Source organism: Podarcis bocagei (assembly GCF_964188305.1).
Source record: "Podarcis bocagei genome assembly, chromosome: 12".
Classification (NCBI taxonomy): Eukaryota; Metazoa; Chordata; class Lepidosauria; order Squamata; family Lacertidae; genus Podarcis; species Podarcis bocagei.
The window spans coordinates 37,583,686-37,607,262 of record NC_138137.1 but is presented as its reverse complement, the minus strand read 5'-3'; the positions used below and the strand labels follow the sequence as shown (position 1 = coordinate 37,607,262).

Below are 23,577 nucleotides of genomic sequence, written 5' to 3'. Positions count from 1 at the left end.
CTTGCATAACAATGGTTCATTGAACAGCACAAACGTACCAACTTAGGCATTGATGTGTGAGAAGGTAGTCTGTGTTTTTAAAATAAAGAGTAAATTGGGTGATCTCAAGAATGTACAAAGGGTGCTTTTAAAGTTCTCCAAAATCAACCCTATTATACTTACAGCACTGTGCTTTGGTCCCCCATCTTTTAATTCATTTTAATTAAATGAATTAATTAATCATTCTAATTTGGGTTCCTCTGTTTCATTTTTGTTGGGTTGGTGTTGGGTAAATGATAAGTTGGGGTTGGTGGTTATTTTAATTTGGGTATAACTGTAAACCTCTTCTTCTTCTTCTTCTTCTTCTTCTTCTTCTTCTTCTTCTTCTCCTCCTCCTCCTCCTCCTCCTCCTCCTCCTCTTCGTTTGTTGCTTGTATAGGATATCTTGGTTTTTTAATGTTTGACGTTTTGTTGTGTTTTATATGTTGTAAGCCACCCAGAGTTGCTGGAGAAACCCAGCCAGATGGGTGGGATATAAAATAATATTATGATTATGATTATGAAGTCATTATCAGATCTTTTACTGTTCAACTAGACCCATGTTTCCTGGGGCTTCACATAGATACAACTGACTAGGGTCGCCCTCTAAATAAGAGTTACAATATTATTTCACTAATGCTATAGTAACTATTTCTAATAATGATGTCCTGGAGTTTGACACTTGGACAGTGAGTAAAATATATTACCCATACAATCCATTCAGAAGTAACTTTTTACAATCCTAGACAAAATACCTGTGAGGTTTTAATTAGACCTGTGAATTAGAGAGAGACTGGCTAAAGGGTGTTGGCTTTTTGCAGTATGGTAGCGCTGCAGAGAGCTTGCTGGGGAGACCATGCATTAAAAAGGGACTCAAAAATAACTTAAAGAAGGTTTTAATAAGAAAAACAAAAACTCCATTTACACTAAATACATCAACAAACAAACATGACCCAACCACCAACCCATCCCCCAGGGTAATGGGAGAGCTAGGTGCTGCTCCTTATATACTCTACCCAATTGCTGACATAGTTTAATCAGTACAACTCAGCAGCACCTGCTATGTTTCACAGCTGTAAATCTGGGTCTCGTTAGTTTGCTCTGGCCCTTGCTCCGGCCCCTTAAAGACACATACATCGGGTGGAACAGTGACGAACCTTTACATTTAAAGAAACCATTCAACAGAAGATAGAGTGCAGGCAAGGAAGCACTTGGTATTAGCCAGGTCTTTCCTAGATTTCAGACTTGTATTTTTCCAAGGTCTTTCCAAGATTTCACCAGATTTGTATTGGGGATGATTCAAGAATTCTATGAAAAATCTCAGAAGTCCCGGAGGGGGAGTACATAATGCCTTTTCATGGAAAAGCAATTCCTTTCATCTTTTCATTATGCATAGGCCAGAAAAGAAGGGGGGAATTAAGGCTTTACATATATATCACATATTTTAAAATTTAAATAGATTTTAATTTATTTTAGTACATTTACCTTAAAAATGGCTTAAAATATCTGAATGCAACAATAAACCTACACATGCAATACAATCCTATGTTTGTTTATCCTGAAATAAATTCAACTGAGTTTAATAAGGATTACTGCCAAACAGGTGTGCATAGGAACATAGCCTCATCTCTTAAAATTAAATCCATGATCTCTTCTCAGAGACATTACCATAGCTTTGGTACTATGAAGAAAAACATGACAGGGCCAGCTCATTATGCCCTATTCCCTCCAGCTGACTCCTCACTCCTCCCAGGCCCATAATACAAGTCCAAGAAAACATAAAGATTTGAAGATGGTGATCCTTGTCCTTGTCCTACGCCCTCAATGCCCCCCCCAAGGGGGGGGAGCTTTGCCCGCCCCTACTGGGCTCAGCTGGCACAAGCTGACAATCATCAGAGGTCAGGCTCTCTCTTGGCAAAGAATGTCAGGTTCTGCAGGTAAAAAACATAACAATACAGTGGAAACTCTTGTTTTTTAGTTTCTTGGAAGTCGAACGTTTCGGAAGCCGAACACCGAAAACCTGGAAGTAATTGCTTCCATTTTCGAATGCGCCTGGGAAGTTGAATGGCTTCCAAGGCACATTTCTCAATTTTCACCACAGACTTTCCTGACCACCCATTGAGCCTTGGTTGTTGAACGTTTCGGAAGTCGACTGGTCTTTCAGAACAGATTACATTTGACAACCGAGGTTCCACTGTAACATGGAGTAGGTACCAAGATGGAGCAAACAACTCACCTGTTCTGTATAATGTTCTGCCTGCCACCCCAGAGACTATAAATCTTCTCTAAATAAATACTACAGTCTACTTTTTTCATGGTTCATATTAGTATGCAGACTCTGTAGAAGGGTTTGGTGATACACAAGAAAGTCAGGAGTTGAGCCTCTCATTGTGCTCGATCCCCTTACCCAGTGTTCAGTGAACAATGTTATCATCCAAAGTAAGATCAGTTAATGAATGAATTAACTGGACCTTACTTTTGAATAAGCATGTTCAGGAATGGGCAATGTATGCTAGTTCATGAATCCACTACTGGTACAATTTTACCTTTGAATGCTATGCACGTATACTCACAGAACTACATCCTGGAGCAGGGAATTAAAAGTTGTAGCCTTGGGTATACACCAAGATGAACAATAGAAAGTCATTCTAAACTCTGAAGCACCAACATTTGAAGATTTCTGCCTCAGGTAATAGGTGAATTGTACAATTAGAATAAAAGCTACATTTCAGATGAGACGGCTCATTTATTAGCGTGAAGGAACAATTTTAAATTGTACAAAAATGTAGGTCAACTGGATTAATTTGTAAAGATCAGTAATGCTGAATACAAGCACTTTTTTTTGCTCCTATGACTAAACAAAATATTTTGTTTGTTTTGCTGTACATTATAAAACTACTGGCTGAAATCATGCTGACAGAGAGACATCGCTATCACGTCTTGCCACGCTACACACAACCTGCCAGCAATGTAAACCATGGTGACACAGGCAGGAAAACACCAGCATCCAGAAGCCTCAGGCATCCTTGCACAAATAAGTTCAATTACTCTCATACTACAGTTGTTGTAAACAGTCATGGGCTGCATGTGGGTCAACAAATTGAAGTTGAATCCTGAAAAGGCATAGGTGCTATGGGTTCCAAGTTCCCAAGTCCAGGTGGGAAGACAGCTTGTTTTAGACAGGGTTGCTGTCTACTGGAACTGGAAGGAACAGGTTTGTAACCTAGGAGTACTCCTGGAGCCAACATTGTGACTTGAGGCCCAGGTAGCCCTTGTTGACCAGGACTGCCTATTTCCAGCTATGGCTGGTTGGTCAGCTATAGCCTCTTGGTGAGGTGACTTGGCCATGGTATTCCATTCTCTGGAAAGTTCCAGATTGGATTATTGCTGTGTGCTATAAGTGGAAATGGCCTTGATGATGACTGGTCCAAAATGAAGCAGCTACCTTACTAGCTGGGACTGCCTTTAGAAATCAAATAACCCCTGTTCTAAAATAGCTGCACTGGGTGCCAGTTCATTTCTCATGCAGTTCAAGGTGCAAAACATGGTGGTGTTTAGAGCCATAAATGATTTAGGCCTCAAATATCTGAAAGACCTTCTCTCTTTCTCTACAGACCCTCCCAGGTGTTAAGATCAGCAGATGTGGTCCTCTTGGTATTTCCTCTGCCCTCAGAAGGTTGGGGTAGGGGTGTCCTGAGAAAGGGCATTCTCTGCAGGAGCCGCTAAGTTGTGGAATTCCTCCTGCACAGAGGTGTGTCTGGCTTCTTCACCAAACAGCTTTCAGCTAATGCTGAAAGCCCACGGCTTTGGACTGGCTTTTGCTACATGAGATCCATGTTTCCAGGGCCTTTCCTATTCCAGTGATTGCAATCTGTTTAACCATTTACAAAGTAAATTGTTGTAACCTGCCCTGGTAGCTGCCAGTGAAGGACTGGTAATGCATTTAATTGGGGAGGGGGGAAAGGAACATTGCAATGTAGCCTAAACATGTTGTAAACGAAAAAAAAACCAAATTAAATTGATCCTGTCCTGTATTTACTAGCATGAAACTATGAGCTCATTAAGGTTAAGCAATTCTAAGTCCCACTGAATATACTTCACTCTACCACTGAAATAAATTGAACTTAGAAATGCTTAATTAGGACTGAATCACAAAGAACATACTTGAAGACATGATACTAATTATAGTTTCTGGATTAATAACTGCTCTGGAATCTTCTAAATTAAGAGTGGCATATAAATGAGCTTACCACAGAAATATATAACAAATGATAAAGTATTTCTCTCATTTCAGCTACCACATTACCAGCACAGTAGGCGTTCAGGATAACCATAACAACAACAAAACAGCAATACAATTAGAAAGAGGAGGTGAAAGGCGACAATTTATAGATACTGCAAACATGGTTTTTGTTTCGTCAAGAGTATTTCAACAATGAATTATCTGTTTTCTAATTAGGACGGTGTCTTACCTCTTTAATATATATACAGTACGTGTGCCTCTATCCCAGGCACCCCCAAACTTGGCCCTCCAGATGTTTTGGGACTACAACTCCCATCATCCCTGACCACTGGTCCTGTTAGCTTTAGAAAGGAACTATCACCTTCAGGATCATAGAATCAAAGCAAAAGGAAATATTTCCACTAATAAGTTAGGCATTTGCACTATTTGAAGTACTGTAGTGAGCGGTCAAGATATTTTCATATTTGTTTCCTATCTTGATATAGCCATTGCTTCTTTAATTTCTTCTTCTTCTTCCACATTTCATCTGTGATCTCAAGGCATAAAAAGGCAGTCCTTAAGGTATTGCGGTCCTGAGCCATTTAAGGATTATAGGTCGAAACCAGCACTTTGAATTGGGCACTGAAACTAATTGTCAGCCAGTGCAGTTGGTCAGGATGGTGTAATATGCTCAAACTGTCTTGCCTCAGTAAGCAACCTGGCCACCAAATTCTGCACCAGCTGAAGTTTCCGAACCATTTACAGAGGCAGCACCATGTATAACATATTGAAATAATCTAACCTAGAGGTATCCTGAGCATTGACAACAGTAGTTAGGCTATTCCAGTTCAGATAGGGGCACAGCTGGGCCACTAGCCAAAGCTGATGAAAGGCACTCCTTGCCACTGAGCTCACTTAAGCCTCAAGTGACAACAAAAGGATCCAGACGTAGCCCACAGCTGCCTATCTGCTCCTTCAAAAGGAGTTAAACCCCATCAAGAGCAGGCAACCTCTCTGCAGGCAGCCAGGTAGTCTAGGGAACTGGCCAACAGTACCTCAGCCTTATCTGGATTGAGCTTCGGTTTGTTGGCTCTCATCCAGTACACAGTATGAGGCAGCCATCTATGTTCATTCATTGCAGACAACTTCTATTTCTCAGACATGGGAACGATTGCCAACAGAGATCTGTCTTGCTGGGATTCAAGTTCAGTTTATTTGCCCTTATCCAGCCTACCATGACATCAAGGAGCTAGTCCAAGGCCTGCTTGCCCCTTGCCCCAAATCACCTAATGACCACAAAGCTACTAATGACCACAATGCTACAGCAATTTTTTTTCTATTTCTATTATTATTTTAATAATAAACTGCTGTTTTTATTGTTGTACTATATTTGCAAGGAGTAGGTTGAATTTATATGACTGTGTTTCTAGTCTACACTACTGAAATTCAGAATTAATCTTTTCCTGTAATTGTAATTAACAGCACGTTTTGAATCTAGGTGAAAACCCCTAATTTCTCTGTCACACTTCCGGCTGTACTTTGTTGTGCAGTGACTCAGAAATAATTGCTTGTGTGGGATCAGGATATGAAAATATTTTCTTCAATTGGGACCTCATGGGTTCTTAAACACATTCAACTTTATATCCTAACACCAAACAAAAAATCTGTAAGCCTAGGTGGGGGAGGGGGGTCCAAAATGGGGGATAAAAAGGCATAAAAAGGGGAGGGAATTGAAATTTGGGAGGAAATTGAAAAATCTGGATGATGATTACAGTATTTTTACATATAAGAAGTTGTGTTTAAAATAATGTTATTAAAGCCAATTCATTCTACTGCAAAACTCTTCTATTGAAAAAGCAAAGCAAATATTACATGTGGATGTTACTGTTTAAATATTTATATCCCACCTTCACATTACACACATTACATAGGCAAGCAATAAGTTAACTACTTTTTTCAAGGTTATTGGAATCCTTCTCTTAATAATATAATATAATGATATATTGCTTCAAATTCTAAGAAAGGAGATTCCAATTAAACATCAGGAAGAACTTTCTGATGGTAAGAGCTCTTTGACAGTGGAAAGGTCTTCCTGAGAAGGTAGTGGACTCTCCTTCCTTGAAGATTTTTAAGCAGAGGTTGGATGGCCATCTGTCATGGATGCTTTAGTTGAGATTCCTGCATTGCAGAGAGTTAGACTAGATGATCCTCGAGTTCCCTTCAAACTCTACAATTCTATGATTCTATACTAGAGAAGTAATGTACTTCAAAACATAATGCAAGGAAACTACTTTCAAATGTTGCAAAGCACAGAACGCAGAATACATGTTTCAGGTATTTGGTGCAGAATTGCACTTTGAGAGACTCCAAAGTATATTTCTTCTGCAGCATGGGGACAAAGTCTTGTCTTTATTTTATTTATTTAACAACAAAAAAATATGATGCTTGATTGACAATATATGTTAAAATAAAAAGTTTAAAACTATTTAAAACATATAAAGTTCACTAATATTAACAGTAAAAAAATTAAAACACATCAACACCAATGTTTCTGGATATTTTAAGGAGGTGCGGAAAAGAGTACAAGCAAAGGAACTTGCCTGATGTCAATAGACAGGGAATTCCAAAGTGTGGGTGGTACCACACTAAAATACCAATTTCTTATAGCTGTATAACAAGTACAATGTGGCATGTGTAACAATGCTAGTTCTGCAGACTAAAGTGGTAGAGTGGACACACTTGTGATCCCGCAAGTAAACAAGTTCCAAGCCATTAAAAGTTTTATACACCAATAGTAAGACCTTGAACTTGTCCTGGTAACAAATCAGCAACCAGTACAAAACTCCAAGTGCAGGTATTATAATCTGACAGGGTATCACTCCTGTCAACAACTGTGCTGCAGCATTTGTACAACACTCAGTTGTCTCAAACTCCTCCATCTACTGTATTAAAAAACAACAACTGATTGTTTGTATGGGTCAATTTTTATTCAAGGAATAAACTAGCATGTGAAGCTCAAACTGAAAGAAAGGAATCAGAAGCTGTAACATTAATTCTGATTCAAGAAATAAAATTAAGATATATTATCAAACTATATTATTTACCATGTTGGAAAGGGATCTCATATTAATATATAAGGTTCCAGGATAGCTAATTTTGTCCACTATTACTATATATGATATGTATAATGATACTGTACTACTGATAAGTTCAACAGTACAGCCAAATTTACTAGGGCGTTTATTTGTCCCTGAAAATATGAGTTATGCTTCTACATAATAAGGTTGCGGCTCAAAGCATAGATAAGAAACTCTTCCTCTTGTTTATTATGACATTGTTTTTATTTATTTTATTTGTCCTTGTTTTCACAACTGGGAAAAGCTACTGCATACTTAGATACCTAAGGGTATAGCAGATTGCACATTCATCTAATAGAACAGAATGATGTAGTCTTGAAAGGCAGTTTAAAAACATTCAAAATAAAATAAATAAAGTGGGTATATTTGCAATTACTGTTGGAGGTTAGAAAGCATATCTACTTTTAAATTTTATAAATATACAAAAGATTATAAACTAAGTTTAGGTTAGACACAAAAAGTGAATATTGCCTGTATTTCAGTTTTTCACAAATACCCATTTCCCCATTCCCTCAAAAAGTGGGGTGATGGCATATTTCCCCTTATGGTTCAAAAATAATCAGAAATTTTACATGTCTACCCAACCCGCTCACATACAATATGTTCACAACTTACCCCTTCAAAATCTTCATTGTCGTAAAGGTACATATCTTTGTCAAATTTTACACTTCTTCACTGTGTTCATATAGTCTTGAAGTTCCTTAGTTTTCTCTTAAAAGTTCACTATCTTAGTGATATACTTTCTACAGCTGGGATACAGAGCTTCAGTACTTGTTTCCCACGGTTGAAATGGTCTTTAAATATTGTTCTCTGATACAAAAACAAAACCTCTTGCTGTAGGCAGTTAAGGAAATTATGATTTGGCAAGCTGCACCAGTAAAAATATTCCACAAGCAAGGAAAGACAGCCACAAAGATGTGTTATCTTAATCCACTTCTATAAGTAGAAGTGTACAGTTGAAAGGCATAGGTCAGTTATTCAAAAGTCCCATGCTAATTGCATGTAGCTGGCCCTGCAATGATTGGCTCTAAGTATAGGGCTGTACTTGAAAAACAGCAATAATCCTGTTCACTTAGTAGGAATAGCCAAGGGCTGTTGCAGTTCATCTCACAACAGTATATGCACACTTTTCTTTCTATACAATCACTTGTGTACAAGATAGTATTAATGATCCAGGAAATGGGTATTTTGAGATCTCATCTGGTGACATGACTGGCACTTTAAGAAGATTTAGCTCTCCAAAAGGGGGCAGATCCTTAGAGAGGCAAATTAGAGGCAGAGGCTCAAAAAGCAATTCACTTACAACCTTTGTTAGAACAAGCTGCTCATTAGGAGATATGGGGGAAATAATCAGAGCATCCCGTTTTCTAATCAAACACTATTCTGTTGCCTGAACTTTTTTCAGTTCTTATTTTCAAAAGAATTTTTAAAGTCCTTTCCATTCCATCAGGGTATAAATACTGAAACTGTAAGAATCAAGTTAAACAACCTATGGCCTTTTAAATATGCCACGTGTGTGTGTGTTATTGTGATGATGATGTTTACAGGCAGCCCCCTATTTATGCATGTTCAATATGCACATGACCGTGTATACGCACATTGCGCCGAATCTGGAAGTGAATTTTAAAATTGCTAAAACAGCCCCAGAAGAGGTGCGAAGCAGTTAGAAAAGGCATGAAAACAGTACCTAGCAATACCATAGGCCGTTGTAATTGCAATCCCAAGAGCCCTTGCACTGAGACTTGTGCAGAGTTCTGAGTTTGAGGAAGGAGGATGGGAGGGGGTGATTGTGGTGGAGTTTGGAGGGGTTTTTTAGCTGTTCTTTGAGATGGCACCTAAACACACAGCGCCATCATCTTCCTCGAGTGATGGCAAACCCAAGAGGCAGCGGTTGGTGCCCAAGCCTGAGGAGAAATTGGAAGTGATGGACTGTTTACAGGACTGCATGAGCATGTGCTGTGGCATGCAAGTGTGGCAGGAATGAGTCCAACATATGTGCCATTAATAGGGAGAAGAAACTCCAGGCTTCAGGGGCAGCAAGTCCCAGTACGCCTACAACTGCCAAGATCCCCAGTCACATGTGGGATGAGGCACTGAATCTATGGCTAGAAAGCATGAACCATTGGTGTATCCTCATCAATGGCAGCACCTTGTACAAGAAGGTTCTCATGCTGTATGCACACTTCAAGTAACCTGCAAAGGAGTTCTGAGCCAGCTCCAGTTGGCAGACCTGCTTCAAACAATGCTTCTATTTGAAAAACATCAGCACCCGTGTTAAAGCTGCATCCACAGATCAGGAGGCTGCCCAAGCATGCCCTGACCAGTTGAGGAGACAAAGGTGCCAGCTACCCATCACCATGTTCCTTGGCAAAACACCATCAGCCACACCAAGTGCATATGTCCCACAGTAAAGGATTTCAGGGTACTGGTCTACCCTGCTTGTCATTGTTTGCAAATCATCCTCTAGTGGTGAAGAAGACTAAGGGGAAGAAGGCAGTAACTCACTGAAAGAGTGAGGAAAAGAAAAAGGAGAAAAAACAAGTTTATCCCCTGCTCTGAAAAAAACAGTAATGGCTGTTTATAGAGCTCCAATCAGACCCCACCTACCCCAGCTGAGGCAGGATCGGACTGGAAGGGCAGAGTGGCACGTCTCCCTGAAGAGGCAGAAGCAGAAAATTAAAGACCTTGCTTAACTTACCTGGAGGGAGGAGCCAACCTGAGGTGAAGAAATGCTAGTTGGAAGAAACTACAGAGCTTTCAGGAAGGACTTAATAGGTTGGAGAAAGGGGGCAGCTTAATCTTGTATGTGTATTCCAGGGATCCTAGGGACAAGAATGGTCCCAGACTTGCTCGATAAGAAAATAAGGGACTCACTGTATCTCCCTTAAATTAAAGGTAGTAGATCTGGGGTTCTTGTGGAACCCTATAGTGCTGCTAATTCTCCCTTAATTTCTTTTTGGACTATGAAGCACAACCCTCATCAGCTGTCCTCCCTCAGTCCACACCACTCACTAACCCTATTTCAAACTCAAGTGTTTTGCCTGACTGGAATGTGTCTGATGATGGCTGTTGGTTGCCTGTATGAAGGACACTGAGGGATGTGTGAATGTGTGCAGAAAGTAACCTTCTGTACAAAGGTGAAATGGAACTTTGTTGCTTTGTCTCTGCTCTCACCCTCTATTGGCATGTGGCCCCTGAGGTTCAAAAAAAGTTCCCCACTCCTGACATATCACAGCCTCCCTTGGCTTGTTAAAATTCCCAATGAATTTTATTCTCTTTCCATTACCACACTTTCTCCCCATAAGATCAGTAATACATTAGTAAACCTATGAATTTGTCTCAAAAACCTGACAGGTTGACTTTTTGTTAATATCATATAGTAGTTGAATTAGCAGGAAGTCTTGGTATTGGAATCTTAGCCAAAAGCTACAAAAAACACCAGTTACACAACTAGGCACACTATAAATAAGTTTGCATAAGTTTGCAATGCAATGCCTTTGGGAAAAGCAACAGAAAGACACCACAGCTTTAGTTGGCAATATTAATAGAATAAACATATTCTTCTTAACAAACCTGATGCATTCATTTTCTCTCTCTCTCAACAAGCTTTTTATTTGGATCACTTTAACAAAGTGCATGGATTATATATAACCAGATTTAATACTGGGAAGCATAATTCAGTAAAAGAATGTAAGTAGTGTAACTTAAAATGGGATTTATTTTATATACATATTTTTCCTCACCTCTTTTTACCTGATGAAACAATATTCTGCCCAATTTAGTATTTACTGAAGTGTTGCTACTGCAGCTTCTGCATAAGCTCTATTGAAATAAACAGGCTGTGCAGCATCAGTGCCATTTTACATTTATCTGGGAGAAGTGACACATCTCTAGGCTTTCCTGTTGAATACGTTGCTGTCGTTTATCCATGATACTTTGAACAGCATTTCTCTTTATCACTGGGAAGTTCAACTCCAGAAATAGATGCTATCCATCTTATCAGTCCACCAGACATAAGCCCCTGTTTTTTTCAATCCTTCTCTGGACTGCTTCCCTTCCTGTGCAGTATTAACTTTTGTTTTGAGCACTGCTACATTACTTATGCCTTTCCTAGTGACTAAAATACCCAATCGCAAAAGTGAAATCAAAATCTGACTCAAAATATACTTCGCAGGAATTCATTTCTCTTTTTTATCATTTCTGTTGATAAAATGCCTACTGAGTATGGCATGTTGATGCAACTGTGCAAGAATAGTTTCCTTCATAAACTATTCCTCCTTTTATTACATTATGCATTTTTAATCACTCAAAGCAGCACCACATAGCATGGCAAGAGGGAAAACTCTGGGGTCAATTGCAGTCAGCGTCCTTTGAAATATATATGGTTGGACAGTGTTCTCGAAGCTACCAACATGAGTTTGACCAAACTGTGGGAGACAGTGGAAGACAGGAGTGCCTGGCGTGCTCTGGTCCATGGGGTCACAAAGAGCCGGACACAACTAAACAACAACAACAACAACAACTCTCTCTCTCTCTCTCTCTCTAATATTAAAATATTTTTAACCTGCCCACTAACAATTGATTTCAGGGAAGGATATAACCAATAAAACCGCAGTTCATGATATAAAACCATAATCATATTCAGCATAAAATTAAGGCAGCAGTAAAATGATCATGAGCAGATCACAGGCTAAGCACCAATCAAAAGGAACCAAATGACTGAGTAATTGATCGTGTCTATGTCACTATTGCAGAACTTTCATTCCTTGTCTTTTAATTGCTTTCTCTATAAATACGTAAATCTTTGAGGAAAAAATGAATATATTGCTTTTCTACCCTGCCTTTATTTCATGATGAAATTCAGCATAATATACTTAGGTTTTCCAGGTGATCTTCTATGCAGTCACTGATCAGACCTAGAACTGCAAAGTTTCAGTAATTCCATTGCATAATGCGCCTTCAGACCATGCTCTGTACATATATTGCACTTTCCCACATCGAAGAAACCAGCCATTTGGTGGAAAACGCTGTAGCTTACATCTACCATCAGGAAGTTGCAATAAAAGGAGCTCTGCTGGGCTTCAGGCAGTTGAATTGGTTTCACTACTGAGCTATGGTCACCTTTCCAAAGGAAACTGATGGCCCATACACCTCACATATGAATAAGACCAGTGCTTTTTTCCTAAAAAAACTGTTTAGGGGTACTCTCATTCTGGGATGCAGGTGGCGCTGTGGGTTAAACCACAGAGCCTAGGACTTGCTGATCAGAAGGTCAGCGGTTCGAATCCCCACGACGGGGTGAGCTCCCGTTGCTCAGTCCCTGCTCCTGCCAAGCTTGCAGTTCGAAAGCTCATCAAAGTGCAAGTAGATAAATAGGTACCGCTCCAGTGGCAAGGTAAACGCCGTTTCCGTGCGCTGCTCTGGTTCGCCAGAAGCAGCTTAGTTATGCTGGCCACATGACCCAGAAGTTGTACGCCGGCTCCCTCGGCCAATAAAGCGAGATGAGCGCCACAACCCCAGAGCCGGTCACGACTGGACCTGATGGTCAGGGGTCCCTTTACCTTTACCTTACTCTCATTTTGACTCAAATAGGGAAAAATAAATACAGTAAATGGACAAAAGTACAAAGATTCACAAAATGTTTAGGAGTATGTGTCCCGCTGAGTCCCCCCAGAAAAAAAAGCACTGGAAAAAAACACCCAGAAAAAAAGCACTTCACCACATGAAGGAGAACAAACTTTTATGGCTCTATTTGCTACCACTCCAAAAAGAAAAGTATGGGCAATAGCAAACAAATTAACCTGTTTCAACTACTTAATAGTATTTGCAGTTTTGTAAACTCCTGGTCATTCATCTTTTACACTGATAGTATGAGAGCTGAAATTATTTATTTCTACAGTAATTGTGTTAGTTACTAAGGTTGCAATCCTATACACTTTTATATGAGTAGACATGCATAAGAATGCATTGTAAAATACCACTAGCTTCAGTTTATTATATTCTCTGTAACTTTCCTGTATGTACATATTTGTCATGGTATTGTTTAACATCTGCTGACATCAGAAATAAAGTTCATAGCTGAATAAAGTGCACCTTGTGTAATTTATACAAGATGGGTTGTAAGAAGGCCAATAGAAATATTTATCACAGGGGAAAAAACACTGGAAAAAGGAATATATTAGTAAAGAGGTCACAATAAACTATCACATGAAAGTTATTATAAAAATGTAATTCCGTAAGAGGTCTTGCTAAAATACTGATTTGATTCAGTTTCTGCTGCTCTTTCAAAGAAACTCTTCAACATCACTTAACAGAGTGTCCTTTACTCTCTTAGGGGGAACATCTATTTTAGTAAAAGAGATTGGACTTTGTTAGAATGAAACAACTTTTAATTTAAGCACAGAAGAGCTTTTGAGCAATCATAAATCAAGAATAGGGATACTAATAGCATACTTGGCCAGTGATTCGGTGATGTAATTTCTGATAAGACAGAAACAATATGTGTTTTATTTAAAAAGCTGTGGCTAAAAATATTAATATGTACAAATATATAATGGCCACATTTCTTTCCTCCTTCTTATAGTAAAAAATTTCAATGACTGAAAATTAGGCATTTCCTTCCATAGTTAGATGTTACATAGTTATATGCAAAGGAGCAAAACAAAGTGTTAGAATCAAGTATGTAATATCAGTTTCTCAAATCACTTGTTCCATTTTATTTTAATAAATACTTTCTTCATGTTATCTCTGAGACTGATTTTAGGAATCCTGTTGCAATGTCTGTAATAGGAACTTCAAAAGTTCAAAGGCCATCACACAATTCAGTTGCAGTACTCTCCATCTCCATGTGCATACTCCCAAAATCCAGAAGAATGTGGAAGAATTCACATAAGTCGCTAAGAAGCAATGTCTGTAGATATAATGGTAAACTATGGTTTTGTGTTACATGAATTAGCCAAAGGATTGTGAGCCAAAGGCTTGTGAGTCAAAGGCCAAACCAGGTCGAAAACCATAGATTTTGCTTAACTATAAAAAAATCAGTTCTGTGTGCTATTTGTTTGCCTATGTTTTGAGATTACTTTAGACAGTTCTCTTAACTCTCTGTTTGTTTGTTTGTCCTTCACCTACCTAAGGTTGCAATCACTTAAGTAAAGCAAGTGCAAGTTGTAGGCTTACTGTATTTATAAGCAAAGTGCATAACATCAAAAATTACATTCCATTTTAGCTGCAGATATTGAGTTATTCATATTCACACCACATTCAATGTTGATGGCAAGGTGTAATGAGAATTATGAACCGATCTTAGTATGTGGTTTTGAATATTGAATATATACACACAAATCACTAGCCTTTTTTACAGCATATATATTATCCAAACTGTATCCTGAAAAAACAGAAATGTTACACATGCTCAAAAAGCTATAGCAAAAGGACATCTTTCCTCCAGTCCTGCCTTATTTAATGAAGAGAAATTATTTAAGTTCAATTCATTTTCTATCTACTTTTCCTTCATACAGGTGTGTTATTCTTAGCTATACTCCCAAATTTAGAGTCTAGTTGAGCGAAAAGAGATGCAAATAAGAGTAAGAGTTTAGTACCACCTAACAGTGCTCCACTTCACTTTAGACATGATTAAAATATACAATTGGAAACAGGAGTATGATGCCATCATGTGCAGTTTAAGTATTATATAAACTATACATTACAAAAGAACATAGAAAAGTGGCTGCTATTATGCATAGCTGAAATTGTTGCACTGCTAAATGATGTGATTCTCCTGCCTGGCCCACATCACTGATGGCAGCTGATGCTGGTGTGAAAGCGGTGCCCGCCTGATGCAGGAATAATATGATGACAAGCACTACATAATTATGGAGTCAGCATGGAAAAGTAATCACGTCAAAGCTGTTTTCAGTCTGTCTATATAACAGGTGGTCACGCCAACTGCAGCACAAAGAACAGCAGGCTCACCCAGCTGAGCTGTTTACTGAGTGGGAACCAACTGTGAAGTGCAAGGTTTAACGGGGCAGGGGGAGGCCCTTCACACAGCGGTTATCAAGCCTCTTGTGCAGTGTTCCTTCTATTAAATGTATGTTTTAGCAAGCCTTTGAAATTATATAGGTCTTGGGGTGAGAGCAGAGGGGCTTGAGGTGAGCTGCAGGGAAAGGGTGATAGGTGGCAGGTTGGGCGAGGTGGAAAGGGGACATTTGGTCAGGGGAGGAGGAAGGGGTAAGGGGAAGACAGCATTGGCAAACAGAGTGAGCAGGGGTGGCAGCCCCTAATATTAAATGAGAACTGAGCAATATTCTGTCCTTTGAGTACAATTGTAGACAAACAAAAGTCCAAACATTTGAAAAGCGCTCTAGAATATTTTATTTTAATTGGCATTTGTGTGGCAAATATAATCCAACAGAAGGAAGTTGGATTTGTGTGTTTTGCCTGTTTTATTCTATTTTAGGAACATTTTACAATTTCTCTATCGCTACCAGCCTTTATCCTTCTAAGTAACTTTCCTGATGACTGAACTTGAGAAGTAGTGCTTTATTTAAACTATGGTTTGCGAACAAGCCACGATCTAGGACTACAGATTGATACTAGTTGTTTCTCACTTATCATAGTTTAAACAAATCACAGCTCTCTAACATCAAATGTCTCAAAGAACCATGGTTAGTTTAAAAACAGATGATGTTGATTTCCTTTTCTAGCATGTGGAGAGGAGGAGAGAAAGAGAAAAAGAGCATGTGAGCACAACACTTGTGTAGGAAACATCTGTACTGAACCACTATGTAGGCTGATAACGACTGATTTAAAACACAGGAAAAAAGGCTATTTTGTTCGAAATGACTAGAAAAGGGTTACTCTAGGATTCTTTTTTCTCATTTTATGCCATAAAATGAGTGAAATGACCATGTGAATATTTATATCTATATGGGTGGCGCTGTGGGTAAAACCTCAGTGCCAAGGACTTGCCGATCGTATGGTTGGCGGTTCGAATCCCCACGGCGGGGTGAGCTCCCGTCGTTCGGTCCCAGCTCCTGCCCACCTAGCAGTTCAAAAGCACTCTTAAGTGTATGTAGATAAATAGGGACCGCTTTATAGCGGGAAGGTAAACGGCGTTTCCGTGCGCTGCGCTGGTGCTGGCTCGCCAGCTGCAGCTTCATCACGCTGGCCACATGACCCGGAAGTGTCTTCAGACGGCGCCGGCTCACGGCCTCTAGAGCGAGATGAGCACGCAACCCTAGAGTCGGACACGACTGGCCCGTACGGGCAGGGGTACCTTTACCTTTACCTTATACTCCATTTACAATCCTGCTTGCAATGACAAAACAATAAACCTCAAGAAAGCTGTATTAGAATAAACTGGTAAGAACTATTTAAGAGGCTTGCAAGTTGTAGTAGAGGGAGAATGAAGCAGTGAAATGTTCAATCTGTCTGAAGTATACTTTGCTGTTTTGCATGGTGTTGTAAAGAAACTGCTGTTAGGAGAAAGCAGATTTCTGTACCCACCACTAGGTAGTTTATCTCTGAGATATTCTATAGTATGCATACTGTACTTTAAGTAGGCAATCTTTACTTCAGGGTAGGCCTGGGTGACCTATCAGGGCAGGGAAAGCACCGGGTCTGGCTCCCCTGGGGAGCCCTCCTTCACCCCAGTTGAGCCGTGCAAACAAGCTGCGTTGTCCTACCCCACAATGCACTGTGGTGAAACCACCTCAGCTCCCACAGTGAGAGCTGCAGCAGTTTCACCTGGAGCTTTGTAGGCTGAGGCCAATCCAACTTGTTTTTTCAACATTGTGGTATATCGCCAGGCTGCAATGTTTGGCTGGTGATACACCGCAATGTTGAAAAGCTGATATCGTCTAGCCCTGCTGCAGCGGTGAAGAACCTTTTCCAGTCCAATGACCATATGCAAATGATGATTGAGACCAGAGGCAACGTAGGTGGGCCAGTGGATGCAACCTTTGTACAGTGCAGCCATGCAGGATACATTCAAGCCACAGAAAAGCCTACGTTTCTGTACATCCTAACCCATCCAAACAGGCAGGCAAGAGGTAGGATCCCTGGACACATTCCAGCTAGACATAAAACTTCTGACAATGCAAATGATTATATTTTTCCTCTTAATTTATTCATGGCACAACTTGGCTGTGAGTCCTGGAGGACCTGCTTCCTGTCTTGCTCAACAGTCACAAAATGCTGACAGACTAGGGTATGGGACTGAAAACTGAGGGGGTATAGGACTGGAGTATCATGAAGAAGGTTACTACTGAGTCAATGAACAGGAGCACTTCTCATTGCAGCATCTATTTGCAGGTCCCACTTCTTTCTCCTTAACATCAACCACTTAACCACTTCTTTCTCCTTAACATCAATCAGGTGAGTCTGTGGAAGTGATAAACTAGTTTCCTAAGTTTAGTGATGGGCTGGATGAGGGCTAATAAACTGAATATATTTTCTGACATAACCAGAGACTCAAGTTGCTTCTGTGACATGGAGTATCCTTTACAAGCTATGGCTGGTCAACCAACTACAGCAAGTCCTGGACAGGGATAGTCTAGCCATGGTTACCATATTCATGACCTGGTAACTTCTGGATTTAACTATTGCAATGCTATTGGACTAATGAAAGAAAAATATTTTTAAAAAGGTTTGTTATCTGTAGTCTTGTTTGCATGCTACTTTAAATCACATTTAAACTAAACTGTGGTTTAAAGGTGAACACACAGCTCACTTGTGCATGGAGTGAAAATCACAGGCATTTTACTCCTCCCCTGTTGCTGCACTGGCAGGAGTTAACTATGATTTGGCTTAGTGCTATGTTTGAATCCCGGCTTGAGGTTTGTTTCCCTAAAACAAACCACGAATGGTAAACCAAGAGCAGCAGGAACAGGAGAGGAGTAAAGCACTCACAATTTTAGCTCTATGCACCAGTAAGCCACATGTGGTGTAGTGGTTAAGAGCGGTAGTCACGTAATCTGGGAAACCGGGTTCGTGTCTCCGCTCCTCCACATGCAGCTGCTGGGTGACCTTGGGCCAGTCACACTTTTGTGAAGTCTCTCAGCCCCACTCACCTCACAGAGTGTTTGTTGTGGGGGAGGAAGGGAAAGGAGAATGTTAGCCGCTTTGAGACTCCTGAAGGGGAGTGAAAGGCGGGATATCAAATCCAAACTCCTCCTCCTCTTATTCTTCTTCTTCTTCTTCTTCTTCTTCTTCTTCTTCTTCTTCTTCTTCTTCTTCTTCTTCTTCTTCTGTTCTCCCTTAAACCATAGTTTAACTATGGTTTAAAGGCAACCAGGTCAGAATTAATGAGAAACCATGATTTTTGCTTCCTATGCATGGATTATTGTGCCAGCAACAACAATGTCATTTTTGCTGTTATGCTGGGGTATATTAAAAGAATTTTCCAAATATGCTATGTCTCCTAACACTTAACACTATAACTTTATTTATTTTATTTATATACTAGCAGTTATGCTCAATTTATAAAAGCAACAATTGCTCTGATTGGCCATAAATAATCTACAACACAACATCTGTCACAAACCAATTAATTCAGATCATATGGTGAGTATATTTTGTGATTTTATAGGATATTAAAGTATCCCCCCCCCTTCTAACTAGACATGACACTCATTATTGGTGAAGATGTATTAACTACTTACCTGTTCTTAACCTACTCTTACTTTGAGCACCCTTTTTCATTTTAAAAATTCTTTTTTTAAAAGATGTGGGAGTATACAACACCAGAACTAGTTTCCACTGAAGACAACAAAAGGGCCCATGACCCAAGAGACCTCATTATATACAACTTCATCATGTTTTTCATCTCACATGATTCTGAGTCTATACTGCAAGATTTTTAATTGGCTGTTGCATGCTGCCAGATAGAGCTTGTATGCTTCGACACAAAATCAGAAACACATTACCGCACACCATCAGCATCACGTGCCCCTGCTGTGAAAAACTTATGATATATTTACAAGCAGCTGAGCAACAACAGCACATCTTTTAGAACACTTTATGCTTTGATGCAGTACTTATTAAATATTTCTAAGAGGACTTAATTATGTTTTTTTCCCTTTGTATCACACCATTTGTTGCTCTTTCCTTTACCCACAACCATTCTATCCATTTCTAAAGATAATTTTTGTTGGGCTGTATGCCCAATAGTTAGTTAGCAATAATTATTTAGCTACTTTGTCAGTTGTTTTCAAGACCCAAAATAACATTAACAACCTCCACCCAAAATCACTGAAATTATTCCATTGCATTAGTGCTATGTAATTATTTCACTAATTCTGAAAAGACAATGAATGCAATATATGATTTAGGAGCCATAAACTGAAGACCAGAGTTTAATACTTATACAAGGCATTTGCCTTACACTGGCACACTGGAAGATGAAACTGGAAATGGTGGGAGAGCAATGCTAATACTGTATATACACACAGGCCCTGCTTTCTGAACACAAAGCATTCCTAGAAAATCATTTGTTAGGCAAGTGATCGCATAACAAGCTGACAATTTCCCTTATTTCCTAAGGGAACATTTCTAATCTGTGATCTCTCTTCCGCCTCCCACCATGGTTTCTTCCTAAAATAGCTGCAGCCAATCAGCAAAAAGGAGGCAAAGAAAAAAATGATTTGTCCAATCACTTCTGCCCTCCTCTCTCCCCTATCTCTCTATACAGCATCTGCCTCAAAATGACTGCCGTAATCCAGCAAAGCACAAACAAGTAAGGAAGTGGGCAAAACCCAGTTGTTTGGGTATCTGTATCTGAATTTTTACATAACAAGTGGGCAGACAGTGGGAGCTGCATGTAGTGTTTAACCATGGCCATGGAACACGCATGACAGATAGAGTGGCCATACTGGCTGGAACTAACGTAGGCTGGACGGCCATGGATTGCACACTCATGGTCTATGCCTTGAAAAAATGTATTAGAGTCAGGCTTTTCTAACTATAGAAGAAGAAGAGTTTGGATTTGATATCCCGCTTTATCACTACCCTAAGGAGTCTCAAAGCAGCCAGCATTCTCCTTTCCGTTCCTCCCCCATAACAAACACTCTGTGAGGTGAGTGGGGCTGAGAGACTTAAGAACTGTGACTAGCCCAAGGTCACTCAGCAGCTGCATGTGGAAGAGCGAAGACACGAACCCAGTTCACCAGATTACGAGACTACTGCTGTTAACCACTAACCACTACACCACACTGGCTCTCCATGAAATATAGTCATGGACTGGTTGGATACAGGGGAATGGTGGGAGGAACCAGCTAGGGAACCACCAAGGGAAGAAGGCTCAGAACCTGGGGAGTGGTGTAGTGGGACAATGATGAGCGGTCAGAAGAAGACCAGGAAGAGGAGGTGTTGGAAGATGAAAGGTAACAGGGCTTAGTAAGCTGGGAGAGTCTATGGCAGAAAGAAGTCAAGAATCAGGAACAGAATATGAAGCAGGCAAGTGGGAGGAGGGAGGCCAAGAGGCAGAGATGTGTCAGGTTGGTGAAGAGTCATGGGTGTCTGCCCCTCCTGCTGTGACAAGCTCCCCTCCTCCTCTGTCTCCTTAGAACCAGAAGAGGGCTGAAAGAGGCAGAGCAGCAACACGCTTCATGTAGGCGCAGCCTCTGATTGCTTGAAAAAGTCTTAAAGAAGAGGGAATTTAGTCGGCTGTGGGGAGGCAGGGACTTTCAGTCTCAGCAACTGATTTCATAAAGGCATGAGCTGCTGTACTCCTTAGGCTGACACTCAGCAAAGTCAGTGAAGACCATGTTTTTGTTAATAAAGAGTTAACTCCAGCTCAAATAGTGTAATTAACTGGCCGGCATGTTCTGTGATAACTATAAAGAACAAACAATTCAAGCCAAAATCAGTCTGTACCAGCAGTGAGTGCTTTGCACTGCTCAGGAACTTTTAGAAACAATTTTTAGTGTGTGATTTTTAAGTGGATAGTGTAATTTGTGAGTTTGGATCAGTTAAGTGAAAAATTGGGTGAAGTCATGTCAAGATCACATTTTGGTCTGCCATGCTGTTTCAGAGTGGTACCTGGCATCTAAACATTGACAAAGACTACCACCCTCACATAAAGCACCTCATGCCTATTTGACATCTTGAGAAGTGACTGAACCTATGAGAGAAATGAGGCAAAGTCCTGTTTCACTCTTCCATCTTGACTCAAAATGGTGCCTGGCTTCGAAACATCCATGAAGACCACCGCTCCCACCTCAGGAACCCTCATGTTGAGTTTGGCAATGATATCTCAGAAGGTGGCCATACATATGCCAAAAAAATGGGTGAAGTCACACCAAAGTCATTTTAGTTTACCACGCTGATTCAAAATGTGACCAACATTGCAACACTGATGAAAACCATTGCCCTGACCTCAAGAAGCCTTGGGCCAAATTTTGCAATGGTATCTCGAGAGGTGGGTGAACTTATAAAGAACAGACAGACAGGCCACTTTCCAAAATCCACAGAATATGTGTATTTTGATTAAGACAATAGATTTATGCATCATTAGCTATGTGTTGTAATTATTGCACTGATTGTTTATACAGTAAAGTGAAATACAACTTTATTTCTTCACAGACTTCTGGGTACATTCTCACTGTATTATTCTGGATTTTTAAAAAACAAATTGTTGCAACAGCTTGTATTTCCCTCATTTTCTTTCTGCTCATCCATCACTTCCAGGACATCCTTGTATTTAATTTTAGATACCCTTAAAAAGTTTTTTTTAGCACACTCTTAACATTGCCATTATAAGAATGAGTTTGCAGTGATGGCCTATGGTTACAAATGCATTCACTTTGCCCTACTCTGCGGCCTAAAACAGGTTATTGCCTTTGAGTCAGTGCCAGAAGAGCGTTAAGTGGAAAGACACTTTGGCCACATTTGCACATTATGCTAAAATGTGAGGCTTCAAGCTTGCACTCACCCTCCCGCTCCCATATAGCTAGAGGAGGACTGGCAGCTTTTAAAGGAAAAATTTAAAAAGTCAGATTGCCATGTGATCTGAACAAGGGATTGTGGTTTATAACAAACTCTGTTTAGTTTAACAAGCTAGCTTCAGAAATCAGGGTTTGAAGTTGTTTACTCTCAGTACTGATCAGAGTTTGCTCTAAGCCATAATCCCTGGTCTAGATGACAGGACCAGCTCAAATTCAGGGAAAGCTCAGGGAAGGAGTACAGAAGTTGCCATAATAGAAGATGATTAATCTTCTAGATTAATCCTGTTTGGACTTTCCTGCCCCTCTATGAAGGTCACCAGAGAAGCATATAAAATAATTAATATAAACATTATTAATAGAATCCCTGCTTCCAATTTGTTTCAGACTGCTTTTCTCTTCAGTGTTTCTGTTTACTCTTGTATTTTGGTAGGCTTGACTATACTTCTGTGGTTCCTGGAGTTCTACTGTTCCTTACTTCTTTAGAGACTATTCTTTGGACCTTATTTTTGTAAGTTTTAAGCACAACCTATAAAGAGTTTGCCACCAAGCAGTAGCCTTCTCCTGGATCTTTTACAAGAAGAGGCAAATTGTTGCAAAGGATAAAACCTGAAACAAAGTCACAACACAAGAAAGCAAAAATCAGCGAGTAAATAGAATATTACTAAATATAATACAAAGTGTTGATGTGTTTCATCTTATCAACTTGTACTAAGTATAGGTATCCAAATAAAAAATAAAATTTTCTTCAGGAGGAAATGCTATGAAAGGTTCTAAGCATGGGCATGAGTTTGAAACAGAGAAATTATTTACAGTTTCTAAATGAAATGTCTATTCTACATAAATGCAACAGTATTACAAATGGAGGTGCTCTACCTCCACCCTAGAACCAACTGTAGCTATTATGCAGGAGTCCACAAAGAAAAAGCACAGACCACAATACACTAGGAAATTACTGTATTTTTTGCTATATAAGACTCACTTTTTCCCTCCTAAAAAGTAAGGGGAAATGTGTGTGCGTCTTATGGAGCGAATGCAGGCTGCGCAGCTATCCCAGAAGCCAGAACAGCAAGAGGGATTGCTGCTTTCACTGCATTGTGATCCCTCTTGCTGTTCTGGCTTCTGAGATTCCGAATATTTTGTTTCTTGTTTTCCTCCTCCTCTTGTGGTCTGGTGCGTCTTATAGAGCGAAAAATACGGTATATTTGTTCAGTATCAGTTTAAACCAATACAGAGTTAATTAATTAAGTAATTATGT

At 39.8% G+C, this 23,577-nt stretch overlaps 1 protein-coding gene across 7 annotated transcripts in view; it reads right to left on the bottom strand.

Moving 5' to 3' along the window:
* CACNB2 (calcium voltage-gated channel auxiliary subunit beta 2) overlaps positions 1–23,577 on the bottom strand; it is a 140,437-nt gene that overhangs the window by 49,872 nt on the left and 66,988 nt on the right. The window contains exon 1 of one of the 7 annotated variants that reach the window (XM_081163218.1): positions 7,993–8,291. The exons of the other annotated variants lie outside the window; for them this stretch is intronic. Within the exon in view, the coding sequence (XP_081019344.1) occupies positions 7,993–8,025 (33 nt within the window). The 5' untranslated portion in view covers positions 8,026–8,291. Of the gene's footprint in view, positions 1–7,992; positions 8,292–23,577 lie in introns of those variants that run through there. 7 annotated transcript variants of the gene reach the window in all.